The 24,301-nt window shown below is 38.0% G+C and overlaps 1 protein-coding gene across 1 annotated transcript in view; it reads right to left on the bottom strand.

The window, feature by feature from the left end:
- The window catches only part of TOPAZ1 (testis and ovary specific TOPAZ 1), an 88,045-nt gene that overhangs the window by 32,880 nt on the left and 30,864 nt on the right, over nt 1-24,301 (bottom strand). Inside the window, 4 exon segments of the mRNA XM_063113382.1 lie at nt 14,646-14,761; nt 19,257-19,349; nt 19,550-19,701; nt 24,194-24,257. Of these exon segments, the coding sequence (XP_062969452.1) occupies nt 14,646-14,761; nt 19,257-19,349; nt 19,550-19,701; nt 24,194-24,257 (425 nt within the window).

Raw genomic sequence — 24,301 nt, 5'->3', positions numbered from 1 at the left:
GGGATAATTCCAATTTTTTTGAATTTATTGAGACTTGATTTGTGACCTTATATGTGATCTATCGTGGAGAATGATCCATGTGCTGAGGAGAAGAATGAATATTCTGAGGTTGTTGGATGGAATGTTCTGTAGATATCTGCCAATTCCAATTGGTCTAGAGTATTGTTTAGATCTTGTGTTTCTCTACTGATTCTTCGCCTAGATGATCTGTCTAATATTGACAGTGGGGTGTTCAGGTCCCCTGCTATTATGGCATTAGTGTCTATTTCCTTCTTTAGTTCGAATAGAGTTTGTTTTCTAAATCTGGCTGCTCCAACACTGGGTGCATACATATTTATGATTGTCATGTCTTCTTGATGCATCAGTCCTTTTATCATTAAGTAGTGTCCCTCATTGTCTCTTTTTATGGTTTTTAGTTTAAAGTCTATTTTGTCAGATATAAGAATAGCTACTCCAGCTCGTTTTTCTTTTCTGGTTGCATGGTAAATCTTTTTACATCCTTTCACTCTTAATCTATGTGAATCTTTATGGGTGAGGTGGGTCTCTTGTAGTCAGCATATAGTTGGGTCCTTCTTTTTAATCTAGTCAGCCAGTCTGTGTCTTTTGATTGGGGAATTTAAGCCTTTTACATTAAGAGTTGTTATTGAAAGGTGTTGATTTATTCCTAGCATTTTATTGGTTGTTTGGTTGTCTTAGGTGTCTTTTGTTCCTTGCTTTCTGATTTACTGTTTGGTTTCTGTGTTTGTTGGTTCCTTAGGTTGTAGATAGTGTTTTTGTTTGTTTGTTTTCTCTTCATGAATGCCTTTTTTATTATACTAGTGGGTTTTGATTTTTCCTGGGCTTTTATGGCAGTGGTAGTTATTTTTCAGGAACCAAACCCAGTACTCCCTTGAGAATTTCTTGTAAGGGTGGTCATGTGGTGGTGAACTCCTGCAGTTTTTGTTTGTCTGAGAAATATACTATTTGCCCTTCACTTCGGAAGGATAGCCTTGCAGGGTAGAGTATTCTTGGCTGCGAATCTTTGTCTTTTAGTATTTTGAATATATCATCCCATTCCTTTCTAGCTTTTAGGGTTTGTGATGAAAAGTCTGATGTTAGCCTGATTGGGGCTCCCTTATAGGTGATTTGACGCTTCTCTCTTGCAGCTTTTAAGATTTTATCTTTGTCTCTGAGTTTTGCCAATTTGACTATAACATGTCTTGAAGAAGGCCTTTTTGGATTTTCCTATACCTGGGAAGTTTTCTGCCACTATTTTTGTTGACTATGTTTTCAATAGAATCTCCATTTTCCTCCCCTTCTGGAATACCCATGACTCGGATATTTGAGCGCTTAAGGTTGTCTGATATCTCTCTCAGATTTTCTTCAATGTCTTTGATTCTTTTTTCTTTCTTTTTTTTTTTTTGTCTGCTTGTGTTATTTCAAACAGCCCATCTTCAAGTTCAGAGGTTCTCTCTTCAACTTCGACAAGCCTGTTGGTTAAACTCTACGTTGTGTTTTTTATTTCGCTGACTAACTTCTTCAGTTCAGCAAGTTCTGCTACATTTTTTTTCAGGACATTGATTTCCTTGTACATTTCCTCTTTCAGGTCCTGTATACTTTTCCTCATTTCATCATGATGTCTAGCTGAGTTTTCTTGTATCTCATTCAGTTTCCTTAGAATTATCACTCGAAATTCCTTGTCAGTCATTTCAAGGGCTTCTTGTTCTATAGGATCTAGAGTATGAGATTTATTAACTTTTGGTGGTGTACTTTCTTGATTTTTTGTATTTCTGGTATCTTTTTTTTGATGTTTATTCATTGTGGCAGGGGTTTTCACAGTCCACCAGTTTGAGACTATTGACTAACTAAGATGTTGCTGTGTTTGCCAATTTGGTATGGCTACCTCCGTGACTGCTCAGTTGGCCTCTAGTACCTTGTGTGTGTGGTTGCCTCAGGTCTTGGGCCTCTCTGGGGAGCCACCTCTCTGGTCAGCTTGGACTCTGCTGGGCTGCTGGATCATGGGGCGGTACCGCAGGGTGTGTGGTCTCTGCTGAGCTTCCCCTTCCCATGCAGGACTTCTCCCTGTTCCGTGCGCTCTGGCCTGGGCTGTTGGATCACGCAGTGGTGACCCCACGGGGTGTGTGGTTTCTGTCGAGTCTCCGCCTCCCTAGCCAGATGTCTCCCCGCTCTGTGTGCACTGGGCTGGGCTGGGATGTGTCTTCTGCAGCCCTCGTCTATCAGCTGGGCCTTCAAGACCCTGCTCAGCACCGCCTTGCCCAGGAAGTCTACCAGGTTTGTGCTAGGCGCAGACGACCAGTCGCTCTGGGTGCCTTTGTAGCACTGTGTAGATCTTTCTCGGGACTTATCACCTTCCTCCTTGTATTGCGATTATTTGTGTACTTTTCTTATCTCCCACACCAGAGCGTGAGCTCCTGGGGGGAGGAGCCCGCCCCACATGGTTCATCTTTGAATCCCCCTGGTGTGGACCAAGTCCGGTGCCCACCCGCAGTCAGCTCTCCGGCAGGTTCAAGTGAACTCGGGAACTCTCTGACCACACTATTCCTAACCAGAAATCGGTTAGGCATTTTTCCAAACTGGTGGCCGCAGAGATGGTATCTGCCTCCCGGTAACAGGAAGTTTTCCGGGGGCCAGAGCCCAGAGTGTGGTGGAGTGACAGTCAGCCCAGCCCGTACTTCCTTGCCCTCCCGACGCTGGCCGGGGGTGCCCCACGCCACCAGCACCACCAGAGAACCGCGGAAGGAGTGGGAGGGGAGGCCGGGCCGCAGGCCCCAGGAAGCCCCACGCCAGGGCAAGCAAGTGGGAAGGCTCAGTGAGGAGCTGAGCCAGGCGAGGAGGATAGGCTTGGCCGAGCCGGGCTGGATCCGCCACCACTGGAGAAAATGGAGGCAGCCCCGGGGCCGGTGAGTGGCCCGGTGGGGCAGGCGGAAGCTGGGCGGGCGTCCACCCCCTGAGCAGGGACGGGCCAGGGGTCACTCACGGGGGTGCGCCGGGTCAGACAGCTCCCTCTCTGCCTCTGCGTCGTCACCTTCCCCGTTCTCGGCTGCCACCGCCTCGGGCTGCTCACTTGGGCCCGCGGCGCGGCTCAGGCGCTCCCAGGAATCTTCTTTTATGCCGGCTTGAAACCTCGAATCCTGAATAGGGCAGCTGGCCGCCTTCAGCGCAGCCCCGGCCTCCGGGATCCTGGCAGCGTCAACAGCAGTCCCGGCACCGTGTTCCCTTTTTAGAGACTCGCTTTTGCAGCTAAGAAACAGTTCTTTTCCTGCTCCATACTTCAAAGCTGTTTCCTGTAAATGAGGCAGCCTCTTCTGCCAAGGGTAAAGTGGCGGTCAGCCCCCACAACTGGCCACCAGCAGCGGTCCTCCCGTAAGAGATGGCAAGGGGAAGGTCCACAAGTTTCCCAGCTGCCTAAGGCCCAGTGGCCACCTTTTCCACCTCAGCTACTCCGCGCCAACCACTGCAGCCACCGCCATCTTAGGATCTCCTCGTATTTTTTTTTTTTAAACTGCCAAACTACTTTCCATACTGGCTGCACCATTTTATTTTTTTAATTTTTATTTGAACTTCTCAATATACTTTGTAGTTGGTTTTCATGTCTTTACCCGTTCCTCTTTTTCTCCTCCCTCTCCCCACCCCTGCCATTATATCTGTTCACTTGTCTTAAGTTCAAGGAATTGTGATTATTACTGTTGTGTCTTCTTCCTCCCTCACCCTTTGTTTGTATATTTATTTATTTATTTATTTATTTTTAACTCCCACAAATAAATGAGAACATGCGGTATTTCTCTTTCTGTGCCTGACTTGTTTCACTTAATATAATTTTCTCTAAGTCCATCCATGTTGTTGCAAATGGTAGTATTTCATTCTTTTTTATACCAGAGTAGTATTCCATTGTGTAGATATACCACAGTTTCCTTATCCACTCATGTGATGATGGACATTTGGGCTGGTTCCAACTCTTGGCTCTTGTAAATAGTGGTGCAATAAACATGGGAGTGTAGGTATCCCTTCAGCATGATGATTTCTATTCCTCTGGGCATATTCCCAACAGTGGAATAGCTGGGTCATATAGCTCTATCTGGCATTTGAATGTTTAGGTTTTTTTTTTTTTTTTAACTGCTAAACTGCTTTCCATAGTGGCTGCACCATTTTACATTCTCACCAACAACATATGATACAGTTTCTCCATATCCTACCAGCATTTGGTGTTGACACAATTTTTTATTTCAGTCATTCTGATCGGTGTAAGGTGATATCTCATTATTGTTTTAATCTGCATTTCTCTTATGGCTAACAATGTTGAACATCTTTTTATATGCTTCTTTGTCACATGCATATCCTCACTGGTGTTTATGTCTTTTGTCCACTTTCTAATAGAATTGTTTTTTCACTGTTCAGTTTTGAGAGGTCTTTATACATTCTAGACACAAGACATCTTTTGTATATGTAGCTTACAAATATTTTCACCTAGTCTGTTGCTTGGCTTTTCATCCTCTTATAAGGTTCTTTCACACAGCAAAAGTTTTTAATTGTGATGAAGCTCAATTTATCAACATTTTATGGATGCTTTTGGTGTTATCTAGTTATCTCTAAGCTTTCCTCGTGCCTAGCCCTAGGTCCCCCCAGATTTCTCCTATTTTTTCCTAAGAGTTTTATAGTTTTACATTTAAATTCATGATCTATTTTGCCATTTTGAATTAATTTTTGTATAATGTGTCAAGTTTGGGTCAAAGGTTTCTTTTTTGAGTTTTGGGGACATTAAAACTATAGCACCTTGTATTGAAAGATAAATGCTTTTTGTGTGTTTATCCTACAACCTTGCTGTATTCACTTATTAGTTCTAGGAGTTTTCTTGGTAGATTTCTTGGCATGTATATAAAAAATGTATCATCTGCGAATAGGCTCCAAAAAGGGATGATTTTATTTATTTCCAATCTGTATGCCTCATTTCCATTACTTGCCTTATCATGCCAGCTAGGATTTTCAATGAATAGGAGTGTCATGAGCAGATATCTTTGCCTTGTTTCCAATTTTAGGAGGAGAGTATCCAGTTTTTCATCTAAGTATGATGTTTGCTACAGATATTTTACAGGTGCTCTTTAAGTTAAAGAGTTTCTCCTTTATTCCTAATTTTCTGATTTTTAAAAATCATGCATGAATGTTGAATTTTGTCAAGTGCTTTTCTAATTATTAATATGATAATGTGGTTTTTTATTCTTATGCTGCTGATATGATGGATTACACTGCTTTTCAAATATTGGACCATCTTTGCAGCATTGGAATAAATCGCACTTGGTCATGGTGTAGAATATTTTTAGATATTGTTGAATTCAATATGCTACTTTGTTGAAGATTTCTTCATTTAAGCTCATGAGAGTTATGGTTTGTAGCTTTTTAAAAAAATATTCTGTCTGGTTTTTGTGTGTAACATGCTTATAAAGTGTTCCCTACTTTTCTATTTTCTGGAAGATAATGCATGAATTCATGCTGATACTTCTTTAAATGACAGGTAGAATTCTCCAGTAAAACCATTTGGCTCTTGGGATGTCTTTTTTGGAAGCTTTTAAATTATGAATTAAATTTCTTCAATAATTATAAGCCTACTCAGATGATCTAGTTCATATTGGGTACATGTTGGTATCTTGTGTTTTTTGAGGAACTGCTCCAACTCATCTGTGTTGCTGAGTTTATGCTGAGTTGTTCAAAGCAATCCCTTAAGATCCTTTTAATAGAAGCAGGATCTGTACTAACAACCCCTGTGTCATTTCTCATACTGGTAATTTATGTCTGCTATCTTTTTATCTTAGTCTTGCTAAAGGTTATTGATCTTTTCAGAGAAACAACTTTTTGTTTCATTTGTTTTCTTTATCACTTTTTTGTTTTCAGTTTCATTGATTCCTGCTCTTATCTTTATTATTTCCTTTCTTATGTTTGGTTTATTTCCCTCTTATTTTCTTATTTTTTGAAGTGAGACTTTAGAATAGTTAGTGCTACAGATTTCCCTCTCAGCGCTGCTTTAAATGCACTTCCAAAATTGTGATATATTTTCATTATCATTTAGTTGTAACAGTTCAGTTTTCTTTTGAGACTTGCTCTTCACCCATAGATTATATAGAAGTGTGTTTAATTTCCAAATGTTTGGAGATTTTCCTGTTGTTGACTTCCAGTTTGATTCCATTATGGTCAGAGAATGCACTCCGTATAATTTCAATTCTTTGAAAAAAATTTATTTCAGTCTTTCTTTTTCACTTAATTGAAACGTACTGAGTATATTGAAATTTTTTGAGGTTTGTTTTATGGTCCAGGATATGGTCTACCTTGGTGAGTGTTCCATGGGTGCTTGAAAGGAATGTGTATTCTGTTTTAAGGTGGAATGTTCTATAAATGTCTATTAGATCCTGTTGATTGATGGTGGTGTTTAGTTCTGTATCGTTGCTGGTTTCCTAGTATTTCTATCAATTGTTGAGTGAGGGATGTTGAAGTCTCCAACTATAATTACAGATCTGTCTGTTTCTCCTTTCAGTTCTTCTTTTGCTTCAGTATTTTTTAAAAGATGCTGTTTATTTGATTTTTGCAAAGGTAATATATTCATAGTTCCAAAATCAAACACTATACATGGATATACAAAATAATAGTCTCCTTCCACAACTGTCTTTCAGTCACCCAGCTCTCCTCCCCATATGCAACCACAGTTATTTTAGTTTTTTGTGGATCCTTTCAAACGGTATCAGTTTCATTTACTGATGCTCTGTTGTTTGGTGCATACACATTCACACTGGTGTGTCTTCTTGGTGTTACTGCCCATTTTATCATTATGTAGCATTCCATTTCGTCCCTGGAAATTTTCTTTGCTTTGAAGTCTACTTTATATGACATTAATATAGCCACTCATGCTTTTTTTTAAAACTAATGCATGCATGATATATGTTCCATCCTTTTGGTTTCAACCACCAATATCCTTATATTGGAAGTGAATTTCTTGTAAAGGGCATATAGTCATACTTTTATATCTACCCTGCCAATTGCTGTCCTTTGTTATATTTAGAACATTTATATGAACAGTATATTTTGGTTATCACTCTAAACAGTTTATAGAGAAATTTCCCATTCCTTTTTATAGCTGCAAAGTACTCCATTGTGTGAATATACTATAGGATTTTCAACGGATGTATGTGCATTTAGGTTATCCCTAATATTTCGCAACTATAAACAATGTTGCAGTGAATAAGCTTAAGTATATGTATTTTAGTACTGATAGAAGTGTATTTTCAGGGTACATTTCTAGAACTGGGACTGCTAGGTAAAAAGGGAAGTACACTACAGCAACCTCTAAAAGAATATACAAAGAAAGAAACTAAAGAACACTATAGATAATCCAAATAGAATTCTAAAAAATGTTCAAGTAACAGCCTAAAGACTCTACAAAAAAAAAAAAAAAAAAAAAATACTCAAATAAGTGATTTCAGCAAAGTTGCAGGATACAAAATCAATATGCAAAAATCAGTAGCATTTCTATCCTCCAACAATGAACTAGCAGAAGAAGAAATCAAGAAAGCTAGCCCATTTACAGTAGTCACCAAAAAATAAAATACCTAGGAATAAATTTAACCAAGAATGTGAAAAATCTCTACAATGAGAACTACAAACCACAGTTGAGAGAAATTAAAGAGGACACAAGAAGATGGAAAGATATCCCATGCTCTTGGAGTAGAAGAATTAACATTGTGAAAATGTCTGTACTACCCAAAATGATCTATAGGTTCAATGCAATCCTCCTCAAAATTCCAATGACATTTTTCTCAGAACTGGAAAAAACAATCCTAACATTCATATGGAATAATAAAAGACCAAGAATAGCCAAAGCAATTCTGAGTGAAAAAATAAAGCTGGAGACATAACACTACCTGATTTTAAACTATACTACAAAGCTATAGTAACCAAAGCAGCATGGTACTAGCATAAAAACAGACATCCAGACCAATGGAACACAATATAGAATCCAGAAATCAACCTATGCACCTACAGCCATCTGATGATCTTTGACAAAGGCATCAAGAGTACACACTGGGGAGGAGACTGCCTCTTCAGTAAATGGTGATGGGAAAATTGGACATTCTTATGTAGGAGAATGAAACTAGACTCGTACCTCTCAGCATATACCAAAATAAACTCCAAACAAATTAAAGAATTAAATATATGTCCTGAAACAATAAAACTCCTAAACATAGGGGAAACACTCTAGGAAGTAGGATTGACATAGACTTTATGAACATGATCTCAAAAGCACAGGCAACCAAAGGAAAAATAAACAAATGGAATTATATCAAAATAAAAAGCTTCTGCACAGCGGAAGAAATTAAGAGTGAAAAGCCAAGCAACAGAGTGGGAGAAGATATTTGCAAAATACATATCTGACAAAGGATTAATAACCAGAATATACAAGGAACTCAAACAACTTAACAGCAAAAAAACAAGTAAACCAATTAAAAAATGGGCAAAAGCAGACATATGAAAAAATGCTCAACATCACTCAGCATTCGGGAAATGCAAATCAAAACCACTTCGAGATACCATCTCACTCCTGTTAGGATGGCTAATAACCAAAAGACTGAGAATGACAAATGTTGGTGAGCATGCAGAGAAAAAGGTATCCTCCTACACTGTTGGTGGGACTGCAAAATGGTGCAGCCTCTACGGAAAATGGTATGGACGTTCCTCAAACAATTACAGATAGATCTACCATAAGACCCAGCTATCCCACTGCTGGGAATATAACCAGAGGAATGGAAATGATCAAGTCGAAGGAATACCTGTACTCCAGTGTTTATTGCAGCACTATTTACAATAGCCAAGAGTTGAAACCAGCCTAAACGCCCATCATCAGATGAGTGGATAAGGAAAATGTGGTACATCTACACAATGGAATACTATTCTGCTATTTAAAAAAAATAAAATACTACCATTCGCAGCAACATGGATGGACTTAGAGAAAATTATATTAAGTGAAATAAGCTAAGCACAGAAAGAGAAATACTGCATGTTCTCACTTATTTGTGGAAGCTAATAAAAATAAATAAGTAAATATACAAATGAACAGGAGAGAAAAAAAGAAGACATAACAATTCTTTGAACATGTTAAAACAAGTGAACAGATATGATGTTGATGGGGGTAAGGGGGGAGAGGGAGGGAGGAAAAGGAGAAATTGGTAAAGCAACATGAAAATAAACTACACTGTATACTGATAAATTAAAATCTAAAAAAAAAATAATAAAAAAGTTCAAGTAATCACCATAGGAAGACAAGAAATGGGAAATAGGAAACAAACAAAACAAATAATAAAATGACAGACTTAAGCCCTAACATCAATACTTAATTTTAATGTAACTGTTTTTAAATAATCACTGAACATATGTCAACAAGTTTCCTAGATTACAGGCACACCTAAATTCACATGAATATCAATGTTAAAAATCTTTGTAGCAGCCTTATCTATTGTGATAGTCTTTCAAATGAACTGTAAACTATATAATCAAAATATGAATGTTCATTAAAACTCATTTACCTAGCCCAGAAAAGGTTAATTATTTCAAAGAGTGTTAAGAAAACTCAAATATAATATACACTTCATTTTTTTCCTTTTGCCTTGGGGCTGGGTCCACCTACTCAATTATGATTCATACCCCTTAACTACCCAGTCATTTTCCTAGTCTCTCAGAACTCTCTCCTTCATCAAATAGGTCACTTTAGAGACATTGCTGGTTCAGTTCCAGGCCATTGCAATAAAGTAAATATCTCAATAAAGTGAATCATATGAATTTTTTGTTTCCTTGTGCATATAAAAGTTATGTTTATACTATACTATAGTTTATTAAGTGTGCAATAGCATGTCTAAAAAAACACTGTACATATCTTAATTTAAAATACTTTAAAAATGCTAATGATCTTCTGAGGCTTGAGCAAGTTGTAATCTTTTTGCTGGTGGAGGATCTTGCCTCAAATGTTGATGGCTGCTGACTGATCACAGTGGTGGTTGCTGAAGGCAAGGCTGGCTGTGGTAATTTCTTAAAATAAGATAACAATGAAGTTTCCCACATTTATTGACTCTTCCTTTCATGAAAGATTTCTCTGTAGCATGTGATGCTGTTTGATAGCATTTTACAAACAGAATTTCTTCCAAAATTGGAGTCAATCCTATCAAATTCTGAAGTTGCTTAATCAACTAAATTTATGTAATATTCTAAGTCCTTTGTTGTCATGTCAACAGTGTTCACAGCATCTTCACTAGGTGTAGATTCCATCTCAAGAAACCAATCTCTCTGCTCATCTATAAGAAACAACTCCTCATCCATTCAAGTTTTATTATGAGATTACAGCAATTCAGTCACATCTTCAGGCTCCACTTCTAATTCTAATTCTCTTGCTCTTTTCACAGTACCTGCAGTTACTTCCTCCACTGAAGTCTTAAACCCTTCAAAGTCATCCATGAGGAATGGGATCAACTTCTTACAAGCTCCTGTTAATGTTGATATTTTGACTTCCTCTCAAGAATCACAAATGTTTTTAATGGCATCTACAATGGTAAATCCTTTCTAGAAGGTTTTCAATTGACTTTGCTCAGATCCATCAGACAAATGACTATGGCAGCTTAGTCTTACAAAATGTATTTCTTAAATAACAAGTCTTGAAAGTCCAGATGATTCCTTGATTCATTGGCTGCAGAATGAATGTTGTGTTAGCAAGCATGAGAATAACATTAATCTCTTTGTACATCTCCACCAGAGCTCTTGGATGACTACATACATTGTTAATGAACAGTAATATTTTAAAAGGAATCTTTTTTTCTGAGCAGTACTTCTCAACAGTGGTCTTAAAATATTCAGGAAACCATGCTGTAAACAGATGTGAGGTCATCCAGGCTTTGTTGCTCCATTTATAGAGCATAGGCAGAGTAGATTTAGCATAATTCTTAAAGGCCCTATGATTTTTCAAAAATGATAAATGGGCATTGGCTTCAACTTAAAATCACCAGCTGCATTAGCCCCTAACAAGATAGTCAGCCTGTCCTTTGACGCTTTAGAGCCAGATATTGACTTTTCCTTTCTATCTATTAAAGTCCTAGATGGCATCTTCCAATAGAAGGCTGTTTCGTCCACATTAAAAATATTATGTTTAGTGTAGCCACCTTCATCAATTATTTTAGCCAGATCTTCTGGATAACTTGTTGCTGCTTCACCTTGCACTTTTATGCTATGGAGATGGCTTCTTCCCTTAAACCTCATGAACCATCCTCTGTTAACTTCAAACTTTTCTTCTGCAGCTTCCTCACCTCTCTCAGCCTTCATAGAATTAAAGAGAGTTAGGACCTTGCTCTGAATTAGGCTTTAGCTTAAACGAATGTTGTGGCTGGTTTGATCTTCTGTCCAAACTACTAAAACTTTCTCCATGTCAGCTACAAGGCTATTGTTTCACTTTCTCATCATTTGTGTGTTCATTAGAGTAGCACTTTTCATTTCCTTCAAGAACTTTTTCTTTGCATTCACAACTTGGCTAACTGTTCAGCACAAGAGGCCTACCTTTTGGCCTATCTTGGTTTTTGACATGCCTTCCTACTAAGCTTAATCATTACTAGCTTTGGTTTAAAGTGAGAGATGTGTGGACTATTCCTTTCACTTCAACACTTAAAAGGCCATTGTAGGGTTATTAACTGGCCTAATTTCAATACTGCTGTGTCTCAGGGAATAGGGAGGCTTGAGGAGATAAAGAGAGATGGGGGAATGGTGGGTTGAAGGAGCAGTTAGAACACATACAGCACTTATTAATTTATACAGGCACGGTTCATGACTCCCCCAAATAATTGTAAGAGTAATTACAAAGATCACTGATCACAGATCACCATAACAGACATAACAATAACGAAAAACTTTAAAATACTGTGAGAATTTCTAAAATGTAACAGAGACAAAAAGTGAACACATACTGTTAGAAAAATGATGCCAAAAGATTTGCTTGACAAAGGGTTACCACAAACCTTCAATTTGTAAAAACATAGTTATCTGGGGCCGAGCCCGTGGCGCACTCGGGAGGGTGCAGCGCTGGGAGCGTGGCGACGCTCCCGCCGCGGGTTCGGATCCTATATAGGAATGGCCGGTGCACTCACTGGCTGAGTGCTGGTCACGAAAAAACGACAAAAAAAAAAACAAAACATAGTTATCTGTGAAGCTTGATAAAGTGACGTACGTCTGTACCTCTTACAGAACACTCATCATCATTCTGAAGTGGAAGCACAGGAAGAGGCAGAGAGTACAGGGATACAATTTTTGAGATCAGTGGCTATAAAATAAACTGTAAGAATTACTTCTGTGATTGCATTACTTTGAAAATTCGAAAACTAACGCTGGTTTGTTCTGGAGTCTTCCTATATACCAACAGATCCTGTTCCTAATCATTGAATGAAGGATGAAGTTCTGTGGCTGTCCTATGCACAAGGGTACTGCTGCTCTCTTGAGCCTTGATGCATATACTTCTCCTGTACCGGCTGCTAATGAATCTTGCAGGAGACTAAAATCTGCTAGCCACTTGAGTTCTCTAGGCTTTTGAGCCACTGCCCAATATGAGAAAAGATTTCAGCATATGGCTCAGGGGAAAAATGAACTTAATGTTTGGAAAAAAATATTAATGCTTCCTACTTATAAATGGATTATATCCCAGAACCATATGCTAGATGAATTGCATTTCTTTTTTAAAAATTAAAAAAATTTTTTTTTTATTGTCTTTTTGTGACCGCCGTACCGCGCTCAGCCAGTGAGCGCACCGGCCATCCTTATATAGGATCCGAACCCGCGGCGGGAGCACTGCTGCGCTCCCAGCGCCACACTCTCCCGAGTGCGCCAAGGGGTTGGCCCTAAAACTTTTAAAATTTTTTATTGAAACACAATTGATGGTACATATCTGTGGGGTACAGTGTTGAACATCAATACCTGTGTGCAACATGTGATGTTCAAATCAGGATAGTTAGTACATTCAACATTATACAAGTGATCACCAATTTCTCACTAAATCCTTTTTCCCCTTCCCCTTTCCCACCTCTATTGGCCTTAGTTCTGTTTTCTCCTTCTTTTTTTCTTTTTTGGTGGCTGGCTGGTTAGAGGATCTGAACCTGTGACCTTGGTATTACAAGGTTGTGCTCTAACCAACTGAGCTAACCAGCTAGCCCCCTCTGTTTTCTTCTTCTGAATGTTCAATGAGTTATTATGATTGTTGTATCTTTCTTTCTTTTTTTATTTGTTTATTTTTTTCTTTAGCTCCCACTTATGAGTGAGGACATGCAGTATTTCTCTTTATGTGCCTGGCTTATTAGATGAATTGCATTTTGCTAACAAAAATTTATTTCCCAGGTCATCTTAAAAATCTATTTAACCTAAATAGTGTTAAAATTTTCATAGAAAACATAAATATTGTTGTCAGTAGTTAAATGAAAAAAATCATAGAACCTGAAGAACTCAAATTAACTTCAGTGCTGGTGCTTGAAGGGAGTAGTATTACTTAGAGCTGCAATTCTCTAACTGCACTATGGCACCCAGGGCACTGTAGCAAACTCACAGGGGCACACAGACTATTTCAAACTTTCAAGTGATATCTGTCAGACACTGTACAAACTACTACTATTAACTTGTTTGGACCTAACTACTTAACAAATGAGACTGCTAGTGTACTTCTTTTGGCCTAGGGACACTGTAAACCAAAAACGTTAGGGAACTTCTGCATTAAAGGATAAGGAGAAATGAGATAAAAATAGCTGTAGAAGCTCTCTGTGGGAGATTTCTGGGCATTCTGAAGGACTTCAGCAGTTGATACCATTTGCTCTTTATCAAATCTCATTTCATTAAAAAAGTATGGTTCATTTAAATACTTATAATTTATATATTTTTTTCTATGTATGTCATACTTTAATTATTTTTTTTAAAAGGTCATGGCTTTCCTTTTTCTCAGTACAGGTATATTATGGTACTACTCTTAGAATTACCAGAGGTTTAAAAAACACAAGGCCTTTGGAGGCCCATAATCTGAATAGAGAAACTGAATGAAGGAGAAGCACTGAGGTATTTTATTAAGCTAACATGACAAGAAGTGAGCGAAAGAGAAAAAAGAATTAAGGTAAGGTGTATATATACAATAGAATGCATTAAATAGAATTAAGTACTGGTGAAACAGAAGATAAAAGATAGTCATTTTATACTTAATGTGCCAGACATTGAGATGAAATGGGGAACTGAGAAAGATGTGGTGAGACTGGCCAGAGGCAATTTGACTATCGTAGAACAGAGCCAAGAGATGAGACAAGGGTTTATGATGTGCAACTATCCTGGTGTCTGGGCATATAAACAGTTATAAGTGCTTTTCCTTCACCCTTTAACAGTCCTCACCAAAATACATATATTTTAGCTTTTTTTTTTTTTTAAAGATGACCCGTAAGGGGATCTTAACCCTTGACTTGGTGTTGTCAGCACCACGCTGTTCAAAGTGAGCCAACTGGCCATCCCTATATAGGGATCTGAACTCGCGGCCTTGGTGTTATCAGCACCACACTGTCCCAAGTGAGCCACAGGCCGGCCCTTATTTTAGCTTTAATTATAATGATTTTTCTCACCTGGATTTCATTTCTAGAACTGCAGTTATTTCTTGTTTGGAAGCTTGTGCTTCGTATAAAAGCTTAACAATATAGTTAAATTGTTCTGAGTCAGGCACCATCCCAGCTTCAACAAGCTGTAGAAGAGAAAAAAAAAGTAGTTATTCTTATAAAAATGTGGAAGAGCTGAGAAACCTTTTCCTGTGCTTCACACAGGGCCTTGGCCAGAGAATAATTGCTGATTACTTGTTAAATTAATAACCCAGGTGACTGACTGCTCACATGTAATACACTATTTGATTAAAAAAAAAATTCAAAGATTTTCTCTTCCATTCACACGACTCATTTTCTGTCCTTTTCATGCAACTCAGCTCTAATGGAGACAGCTAACAGGGGAGTATCTGGATGCTTCTGGTGTAAGAATAGATGAATGAGAGGTAGGCCTTCTGCGACAGTTCTTCCAAGGCATGACATTACCCTGGGAGGATGGGAAGGTACAAGATTGTGGGCTGGCAGTCTTACTAGCTCAAATAATCCTGTTGATCTCTGCTCTAAGATGTTATAATTAGGTCCTCTAATGCCACCCTGGGCATGAGGTAACACCGGTGAGATGAGAAAGTTAAGACTAACTCAGTTGAGGGGTGTCTGAAATTCTGTGAGCAACATTTTCATTGAGAATCTTCTATTGTTCAATCTAGTTTTCAGAAAACTTCCACTTTTTAGACATAACTTAAATATCAAAATGTTTTTCAATGTTTAGAAGAATGTATGCTTTACCTCCCCAGTCTAGATTGAAAGGAGTACCAGGAAATAAGAATTTGGGGTAGGATAATGAAACAATAGCAGGGAGAGTGGAGGAGAAGCTACATTTTCCAAGGTGTAAGTCTCTATGTGAGATGCTGTAATTTGGTTGTTAGAATTTATAACTGATGTGTATTTTGAGACAGAATTTCTTTCAGTGAAGGATAATAGTAACAAGTTGCTGAGAGATTTTCACTATCTTTGAAATCTCAGGAAAATTGCCTCAAATTTGGTGGCACAAAGCCCCTTTAAATGGGCCCTAGAAAGTCCACCCTAAGCTATATGATTAAACAACTTAAACTGGAAATAGTTTTGCTGAAAAACTGTACAAATAACTATTTAAAGCCTGTTCTAAACATTAGGCTCTAATCCTTAAACTCTGTATCAGCTCCTTGGGACTCAAGCAGGGTCAATTTTATTTTAAAAAGGGAAATAGCAAAAAAAGACCCAGGGAAGAGTTCTGGTTAAGATGGCGGAATAGACGGACCACAGCGTCACTCTCTCCCACAAATCAACCAAATTTACAACTATAAAAATGTAACATCAGCCAAGCTGGGGCCGCTGGAGCTCAGGGGAAGAAGAGGAGAGACCTACAGAGTTCATGAAGGCAGGAGAAACTACAATGAGAGAAAGAAAAAGTTGCTCTGAGCATTTCAGGCTGCGGCTGCTTTAAGGCTTGAGCTGATGAGCGCATGGAGCAGGAGCCGGTAGAAGCTGCAGCTGTGACCTTCAGATGGAGTTGCTTGGAGACAGCAGGAGAGAAGAGGGCCTTGGCGGCTCCCAGGACAGCAAGACCACTAATAGGTTTCCCATGGACCCACAAAGGAGCGAGGAGCCAGAACAACTGAAAAAAGGGAGCCATTCAGAGGCCGGTGAGTCATCACAATGGAACAGTGCAGGGCCCATCCCATGGGAAGTGTTCGGAGTATGGGCCGTGGGCAAAATGGGAACACCAGGAGAATAATGGGACACAGCAAGGACAGTCGACCTGCCCCCAAACAGCACAGGAAGATTCGGAGGAGACTGTTCTGGAATGCAGAATTGCATGGGGTGCAGTTTGATGAAAAAACTCAGGCCTAGATCAGAGTTTCTACAGAACACAGATCCACTGAGTCTCTGGAGAGCCGGAAGTACCTATAAGATCAACCATTAAACCCTAAGCCGCACAAAAAGTCTTCCCTAGGGAAATGGCAGCAAAGTAGCAATTTAAACCACACAGCTCAAGTACTGGTTCCCACAGGATGTTCCCCCGTGTTAGAAACAAAGGACAAAAAATTAGTTCCAGCCCAGGCACACCACCAGCACCTTGGGGCCTCCCTGGGAACCGGAGGCTTGGATCCAGGGACCGGACCCCACTCCCACTTCCAGGCAAACTGCACCAGTCCCTCAGGGCCTGCCCAGGGACCCGAGGCATGGAGAAGGGGACTGGACCCCCCTCCCACAACCGGGCACACCAAGCCAGTGCTTCAGGTCCTACCCAGGACCCGGGGTATGGAGTTGGGGACCAGACCACCTCCCCACAACTAGGCACACCATGCCAGCACCTCGGGGCCCACCCAGGGACCTGGGGCATGGACAAGGGGACTGGACCTCTCTCCCACATCAAGCACACCAAACCAGCTCCTTGGGTCTTGTCTGGTGACCTGAGGCATGGAGAAGGGGACCAGCCACCCCTCCCACAACCAGGAACATGGTGCCAGTGCCTTAGGGCCTGCCCAGGGGCCAGAGGCATGGAAAAGGGGACCAAACACACCCCACAACCAGTCATGCCGCCAGTGCCAAGAAGCATACCAAAAACATCACCTCCATGTGGGTGGCCCACCACAGCCACCACAATAACCATGGCTGCCCCGAAAGTGGCTACACGCCACAACCACCATGCAGATGGTCCACCAACCACTGGAGTGCATTCACACAAGAAGAGTCACCAGCAGAGACAAAGAAAAGAAGAGGATGTCCCTTTCCACAAAGCCCATTTCAGAGTGACAGAAGAAGCATCTGCTCTATGATAATGGGGGACCTGATCACATCTCTCAGCACTGGACAGATCATCTAGGCAACAAGTTAACAGAGTAACCATTATTCTTTCAGAAGGAGAGAAGAAATGTAGGGATATTAGAGGGGGAGGGAAAGTGAGAGGGTGATGGGGAGAGATTGGATAAGGGGTATAAAGAATAATTATGATTTGTAACAATATATATGCTAGTAATATTGATTTAATCAACATATCTCAATGTTCAACCCCCAAAATACGTATAATCGATTATGATTCAATAAATAAAAATAAAAAGGGAAATAGCTCCTCTCGCAAACCTAACTGATCCACCACCTCAAATAGTTTTCCAAACTTTGTAAAGGAGTAAACACCTTGATTATTTACTGTTAGTCTCTGTAACATTTGAAAGGACTTCTATTGGTCTATTTGCATTCACTGACCATGCATTGACTTTTGACTAAATGGACAGGGATAAGGGCCGGCCCGTGGCTCATTCAGGAGAGTGTGGTGCTGATAACACCAAGGCCATGGGTTCGGATCCTATATAGGGATGGCCAGTTAGCTCACTGGGTGAGCGTGGTGCTGACACCACCAAGCCAAGGGTTAAGATCCCCTTACCAGTCATCTTTTAAAATAAATAAAAAATGGACAGGGATAACTGTAAGCAAAACTGCTAAAGAACAAATTCATTACCTGGTTACCGACACACTTAAAAAAATCTGTCCCTTAACAATGCTCAAAAACCAGATTAAATATAAATTGTTACTTGACAAACTAGGTGACCACCTAAAAGCAGTACAAAATAAGCTGTTAATTGCTCCTTTCTCAATGATATTTGTTAATTAGATAGGGGTATGGTATACTGCTAGAGTAAGAAGGAGGAAAAGCATTTTCTTCCATGATAATAATATGGTTTATCATCGCTGAACCCTGAAATAATATGTACAGGGAAATTGGTACTGGTAGTAAACAAATGTTGGAAATGATGGCTCCATATTAACCATGCAAAAATGAAAATCATTGTGTTTATTAGATATTCCCTATTAAAGGCAATTTTATTTGGACAGTAACTGGGGTACATCTTACAGAAAGCCAACTTATTCAGTATCAGGCTATTTATAGAATTCTTACTGAGGGTTTCTACAACTACTATAGGTGATTGGTAACTTTTGATTTGAAAATTTCCAGGCAAGTAATTCTGTCAAGTTTCGTAATGTGGAACTAGATGTAGTCACTCAAATATTTTGTTCATCTGCTAGAGTGGTTCCAGTGTGGGGGTTTTCCTACTATTGGGCCTATTCTGAAGTCGATGGCTGGGTAGTAACAAATACTAGAAAGTATTCAACAAAAGTTAAAATTTCAACATATTTTTATGAAAGTCATAAAAATTCTTATCTCTCTTTTTGTTTAGGGCCAGATTTTAAACTAATTCCTAGCTACCATGTTTCTATTTTCTTTATTTTGGTCACAATTTTCTCTCTCTCTCTCTATATATATAGATATATAGATATAGATTTAGATTTGTTTGTTTTTGTTGTAAACAACCTCAAACCTTTTGGAGAAAGAATTTTCTTTTATCATCTTAGGGAGCAGAGATGAAGACAGTTCACACATCAGAAAGCAGTCACCTGGAGTGCTTGGAACTATTTATTTAAGGGAAAGTCTTATCAGCTACTGGAATCTGTTTAAAAACCTTATTTCAGGAAAAAAAGAACATATTTGAAAATAGAATTCTTTGGCACCCAGAATGTGAATAAAAGGTAGCTTCAGGGTGTAAGTGAAAATAATTATTTTCTTGGTTATTCACTATTAGAGAACAGGAGATAAAATTTTACCTTGCAAAAGATATCAATTAAAGCAGGTACAGCATTCCTTAATTTCATAGTTGCCACATGTTCAAATATTTTTAGTAATATTTTCAGAGCAGGCTGGATAAAACAAAAAAAATTATACTTATTTTCATGTCTTCTTTCAGTACACCTTAAATTTCTCAAATCTGTTATGCTGAAAAACACAAGTGTTCTCTAGAAAGTATGCAACAAATACAGAAATTTAACTGCCAAATTCAAACAAATATAATAGAAGTTAACTTAAAATATGAAAAAAAAAATATTTTCAGGTTACTTACCAGCATTTTAACAATTATGCTGAGGTTAACTACCTGAAATACTTCTTTTAATAAACAATGTTGGAGTAAAGAATTTAGAAGGTTATTTAGCACTTGTAAATCAAAGTGTATGCCCGGAGGAAACTTTCTGTAGTACTCCATAAATATGTTTACTGAAAATGAAAAAATACATATTAAAGTCATTTGCTGCTTTTAAGGTATCCATCTTTCCTAAATTAGACAATTTTTCTATATTTTAAGATAAAGTAGTATAAATTCATTTTTTTGAAAGGTACAGCTCTAGTATCAGAAATATTTGAGAAAAATTAAAGCAAAAGTCAAAATGGCAATAATATTTGAAGTCAACCAAGCATGCTCAGCACTAGATTGGGAGGTAACTCATGTGCCATCCACAAAAAATAGGTCCAAATTGTCAAATACATTATGGTATCAATATAAACTCCTCAGGAGTCAGGCTCTTCAGGGAGTCTTGAGGCAGTGGCCTCGGTATGTATAAGAAATTGTATAATTTGGTGATAAATGTAGACTATTTTGACACATACCCCTTCTTGTTTTTACCCCACCAACATGTTGACCCTAGGGATGTTTCTGATTCCAGTTTATGATTACAGATATTCTACCAAAAATTACAACAATATTGATTGGTTTCCTTTGAGAAAGTAGTTTCTTTTTATGTCAGTCCAAACCCTTAATTTATTTTCTATATACTTAAACCACTCCCAATTTTTGCCATTAATTTTACCGAAATTATTTTAATTGGGATCACTTCACTGTCATTTTTACCCCCATTCCAAAATTTCCCAGGTCAAAATCTGTACACCTTAGCTAAAACTGCCTTAGTAAAAATTACTTTTAATTTTATTTTTGCATTAATTATTTCTAACAGAAACACTTATTACTAACTGGTGTTATTACTTATTACTACCTGGTATTGCTTGAGAAAATCAGTAACTACTGACAAAGTTTAGCAGAACAATTGAAAAATCAACGCTGAAGTTATAAGAATTTTTAATAACTTTAACAATATGGGTAATAATATTGAACTTTGTTGTAAAGCTTCTTTATATACTACAGTTGTTTACCCTGAGCACGTACAAATAAATTCTTGCTGCTATTCTTTTTGTAGTATCTACATAGTTGCCTATACTGAAGCAGACCAACTGATAACATGGGAAATTCAGTGTGTCTGCTACAATAACTTATTAATAAAACTGGAACTGCAGATGTTTAAAAAAGGAATCGTTAGAAAGAATCTTTGTTAGCTACTGTGTAAATAGTCCACTAATTCACATGCAACCCTCCTCCTTTTTGTCATTGTTTTTAACATTTTAATATAATTTCTCCTTTTAAAATGATCCTTTCTGGTTAAACTGTTGTGTGGCAAGGTTTATATATTTTCATAGCTTTTGACATGAACTGCTACATTGCCTTTTTAAAAGGTTTTGTCAATTCATAATGCTACTTCATCAATGACTTACCAGAATCAGGTCGTTTTTACTCCTTTCTTTGATTAGGAGTGCACAATTTTAGTGAACCAGTAACTACTGGATTTTCCTCTCCAGATCTGTTTCTAATTCTCATAAGAGGAAACAAATGTTCATGCCTTTGTGAATAGCTGATTGAACTCTTATTATTCTTAAAAGTTGGAATATTTTTGTATACTACCAATGGGAAATCTGAAATATTTGAAGCTAACATCTTTTCTCAGTTTAAATTTATATGATCAGATTTATATGTTTTGTAGTTCCTTTGATTACTTTAAACCACAGAAATTATCACTTTCTAAAAATCTGATTAAAAAACCTTTTTCTACTGAATTGCTAATATACTATATTGATTCATTTTGGTATATGCTAAACAGTAGTAATTTTTCAAATGTTTTTAGCCATAAAACTTCTGGAAAGAGAATTTTATGTGGAAATTTAAATATAAAACAGATAAGACAGAACCTATGGTTCTACTTCTAGGTATATAAACAGAAGAACTGAAAGCAGGGACTCAGACACATGTACATCAAAGTTCATGGCCCATTACTCACAATAGCCAAAAGATGGAAATAACCCGTGTCCATTGACAGACAAATGAATAAACAAAATGTGTTACAAACATACAATAGAATTTAGCCTTAAAAAGGAAATTCTGACATGTTACAATATGGATGAACCTTGAAGACATTATGGTAACTGAAATAAGCCAGACACAAAAGGACAAATATTTTATGATTCCACTTTTACAGGCAAATTCAGAGACAGGAAGCAAATTAGAGGTTATCAGGAGGTAAAGGGTAGGGGTAATGAGAGTTATTGTTTCACGGGTACAGAGTTTCTGTTTGGGATGACAGTTCTGGAAATGAATAGTGGTGATAGTTATACATTGGACAGTGGTGATAGTACACTGTGAATGTACTTAATGCCAGTGAGCTGTACACTTAAAATGGTAAATTTTGTTATGTATATTTTATCTCACACACATAAAAAGTCAAAGAAAGACTATGGAAATGTTCCAGATTAAAGGAGTCTAACGAAACATGACAACTGGATACATACCTGTTCCTGGATTAAATTCTAGACTAGAGGGAAAAATGCTATAAAGAACATTATTGGGGGCCGGCCTGTAGCTCACTTGGGAGAGTGTGGTGCTGATAACCCCAAGGCCATGGGTTCAGATCCCTATATAGGGATGGCCGGTTTGCTCACTTGGGAGAGCATGGTGCTGACAACACCAAGTCAAGGGTTAAGATCCCCTTACTGGTCATCTTTTTTATAAAAAAAAAAAAAAGGAACACTATCGGGTCAATTGACAATATTTGAATACAAACAATAGATTAGACAAAACTAATACCCATGTTAAACTTACTGATGTGGATAAATGTTCCATGATTACATAAAAGGATATCCTATTTTAAGGTACTAGGCATTGAAATATTTAGGGGTAAAGAGCCATGATGTACGCAACTTACCTTCAAGTGGTTCGGAGAAAAACTGTGTGTGGGGGGGTGGGGAGAGAAAGACAGAGCAAGTGCAAATGATAGAGTTAGGATATATGAGTATCCTTTGTATAATTTTTACTTTTGCCACTTTTTGTAAATTTGAAATTATTTCTAAATAAAAACTTCTAGAAAGAGAATTTTATGTGGAAATTCAAATACAAAATAAATGATGACCTATGGTCAAACACGGGGATGGGGAGTCCTACCCATTCAGCTACCTTCCCTTGTGTACCAGAGTGGTTCCTGAGGCCTCGCTGCAGAGCCTGGGCAGTTAGATCCACATCTTATATTGGTGGTATTCAGAGTTTCTCTGTGTAAGTTGCTATCCAGTTATTTTAACATCATTTATTAAATGATTCCTCCTTTCTCAAGTCCTATGGTCTTTCTAAACACTAGACCCCTTTACACATAATATCAGGTCTATCTTGAGCTATTTATTCTGTTCCATTGATTTAAGTTTCTATTGTTACATCAAACAATTTGCACAGGTCCACAACAACTTCCTGTTATAGGGTTTTTTTGTTTGTTTTATTTTGTTTGTATTCATTGTTTAAAAACTAAATTTAGATATATATATTAGATCTTTATACAGTCATAACTAAATTTGGGGGAATTTTGCATCTTTTTCATGTCATCCTCTTTTCTTCCACATCTCATGTTATGGAATTATTTATGGAATTTAAAAGTTCATGCACATCTCACCATATGTAGCTCCTCCTCCTTGGTTATCACAATCCCTCAGGTTACAGTACATTCCCACATAGGCTTCTATTACTTCTACCTTAACAACTACTTCCTTGATATAGTAAGATTAAGTCCAGACTAGCAGTTCCCTCAGATGCTTCCTTTAACCCTTGTAGAGATGATATCACCAGCAAAACAAAGCAACAACTTCATCAGAGGCATTTTTAGCTGAATGAGATTTCAAGCAAATGAATAAAATGCTCTATTACCACCATACTATGTAGCTTTGGTGGCTGTGTCAGGGTGACAAATATAAATAAAGCTTGGTTCCTGTCCTCTTGGGGCTCATAATCTAGTAGGGGGAGACAGAGGTAAAGAATGGGATGGGACTGTGGAATCAGATAAGGGTCAAGTAGAGGAGGTAATACTATTTCCTATGACTAAGACTTGAAAGCTGAATAGGTCTTTCCCATGGGGAAAAGGTTTGGAAGGAAAGGCATCCTGAGCAGAGAGAACAATGCAGTAGTAGCACTGAAGTTATAACAAAGCCTGGCATGTTTAGGGAACTGCACAGAAATCACTATGGATGGTGCATTGGCTACAAGGGGTAAGTGTAAAAAGAGAAGAATGAAGAAGTAAAGATTCAGCTTCTGAAAGATCCGTTCAGACGGAGAAAAGGATACTGTTAATTAACCTTTCAATCTATCTTACAACTGTAAATAAAATTTCTGAGTCATGAAAATATTAGCACATAAGGGAATTACAGTGTTAAGTGAATTATAATTTTTTATTAACCAAAATACTATATTTATTTTTTAATCTTTTCTAAGGCTAACAAAGCCACTTTTAGGTAAGGCACTCAGTTTTCATACTTAAGTACTGAATTTACTTTCAGATGGTAAGGCACAACAGCACGTTGTTTGAAACATCGGCATCAACAAATTTATAGTAATCATTCAATTGTTTCATACCTGCGCGTTGTAGCAAACACAGCTCATTGATAACTATATATTTCTTAAAAACATCCATGCAAACCTGCAAAAGTCATGAAAAACATTAAATTACCTTTTTATATTTCA

The sequence above is a fragment of the Cynocephalus volans genome, chromosome 11 (assembly GCF_027409185.1).
Source record: "Cynocephalus volans isolate mCynVol1 chromosome 11, mCynVol1.pri, whole genome shotgun sequence".
Lineage (NCBI taxonomy): Eukaryota > Metazoa > Chordata > Mammalia > Dermoptera > Cynocephalidae > Cynocephalus > Cynocephalus volans.
Note: the sequence above shows the minus strand (reverse complement) of the source record. Positions and strands in the feature narration are given on the sequence as shown.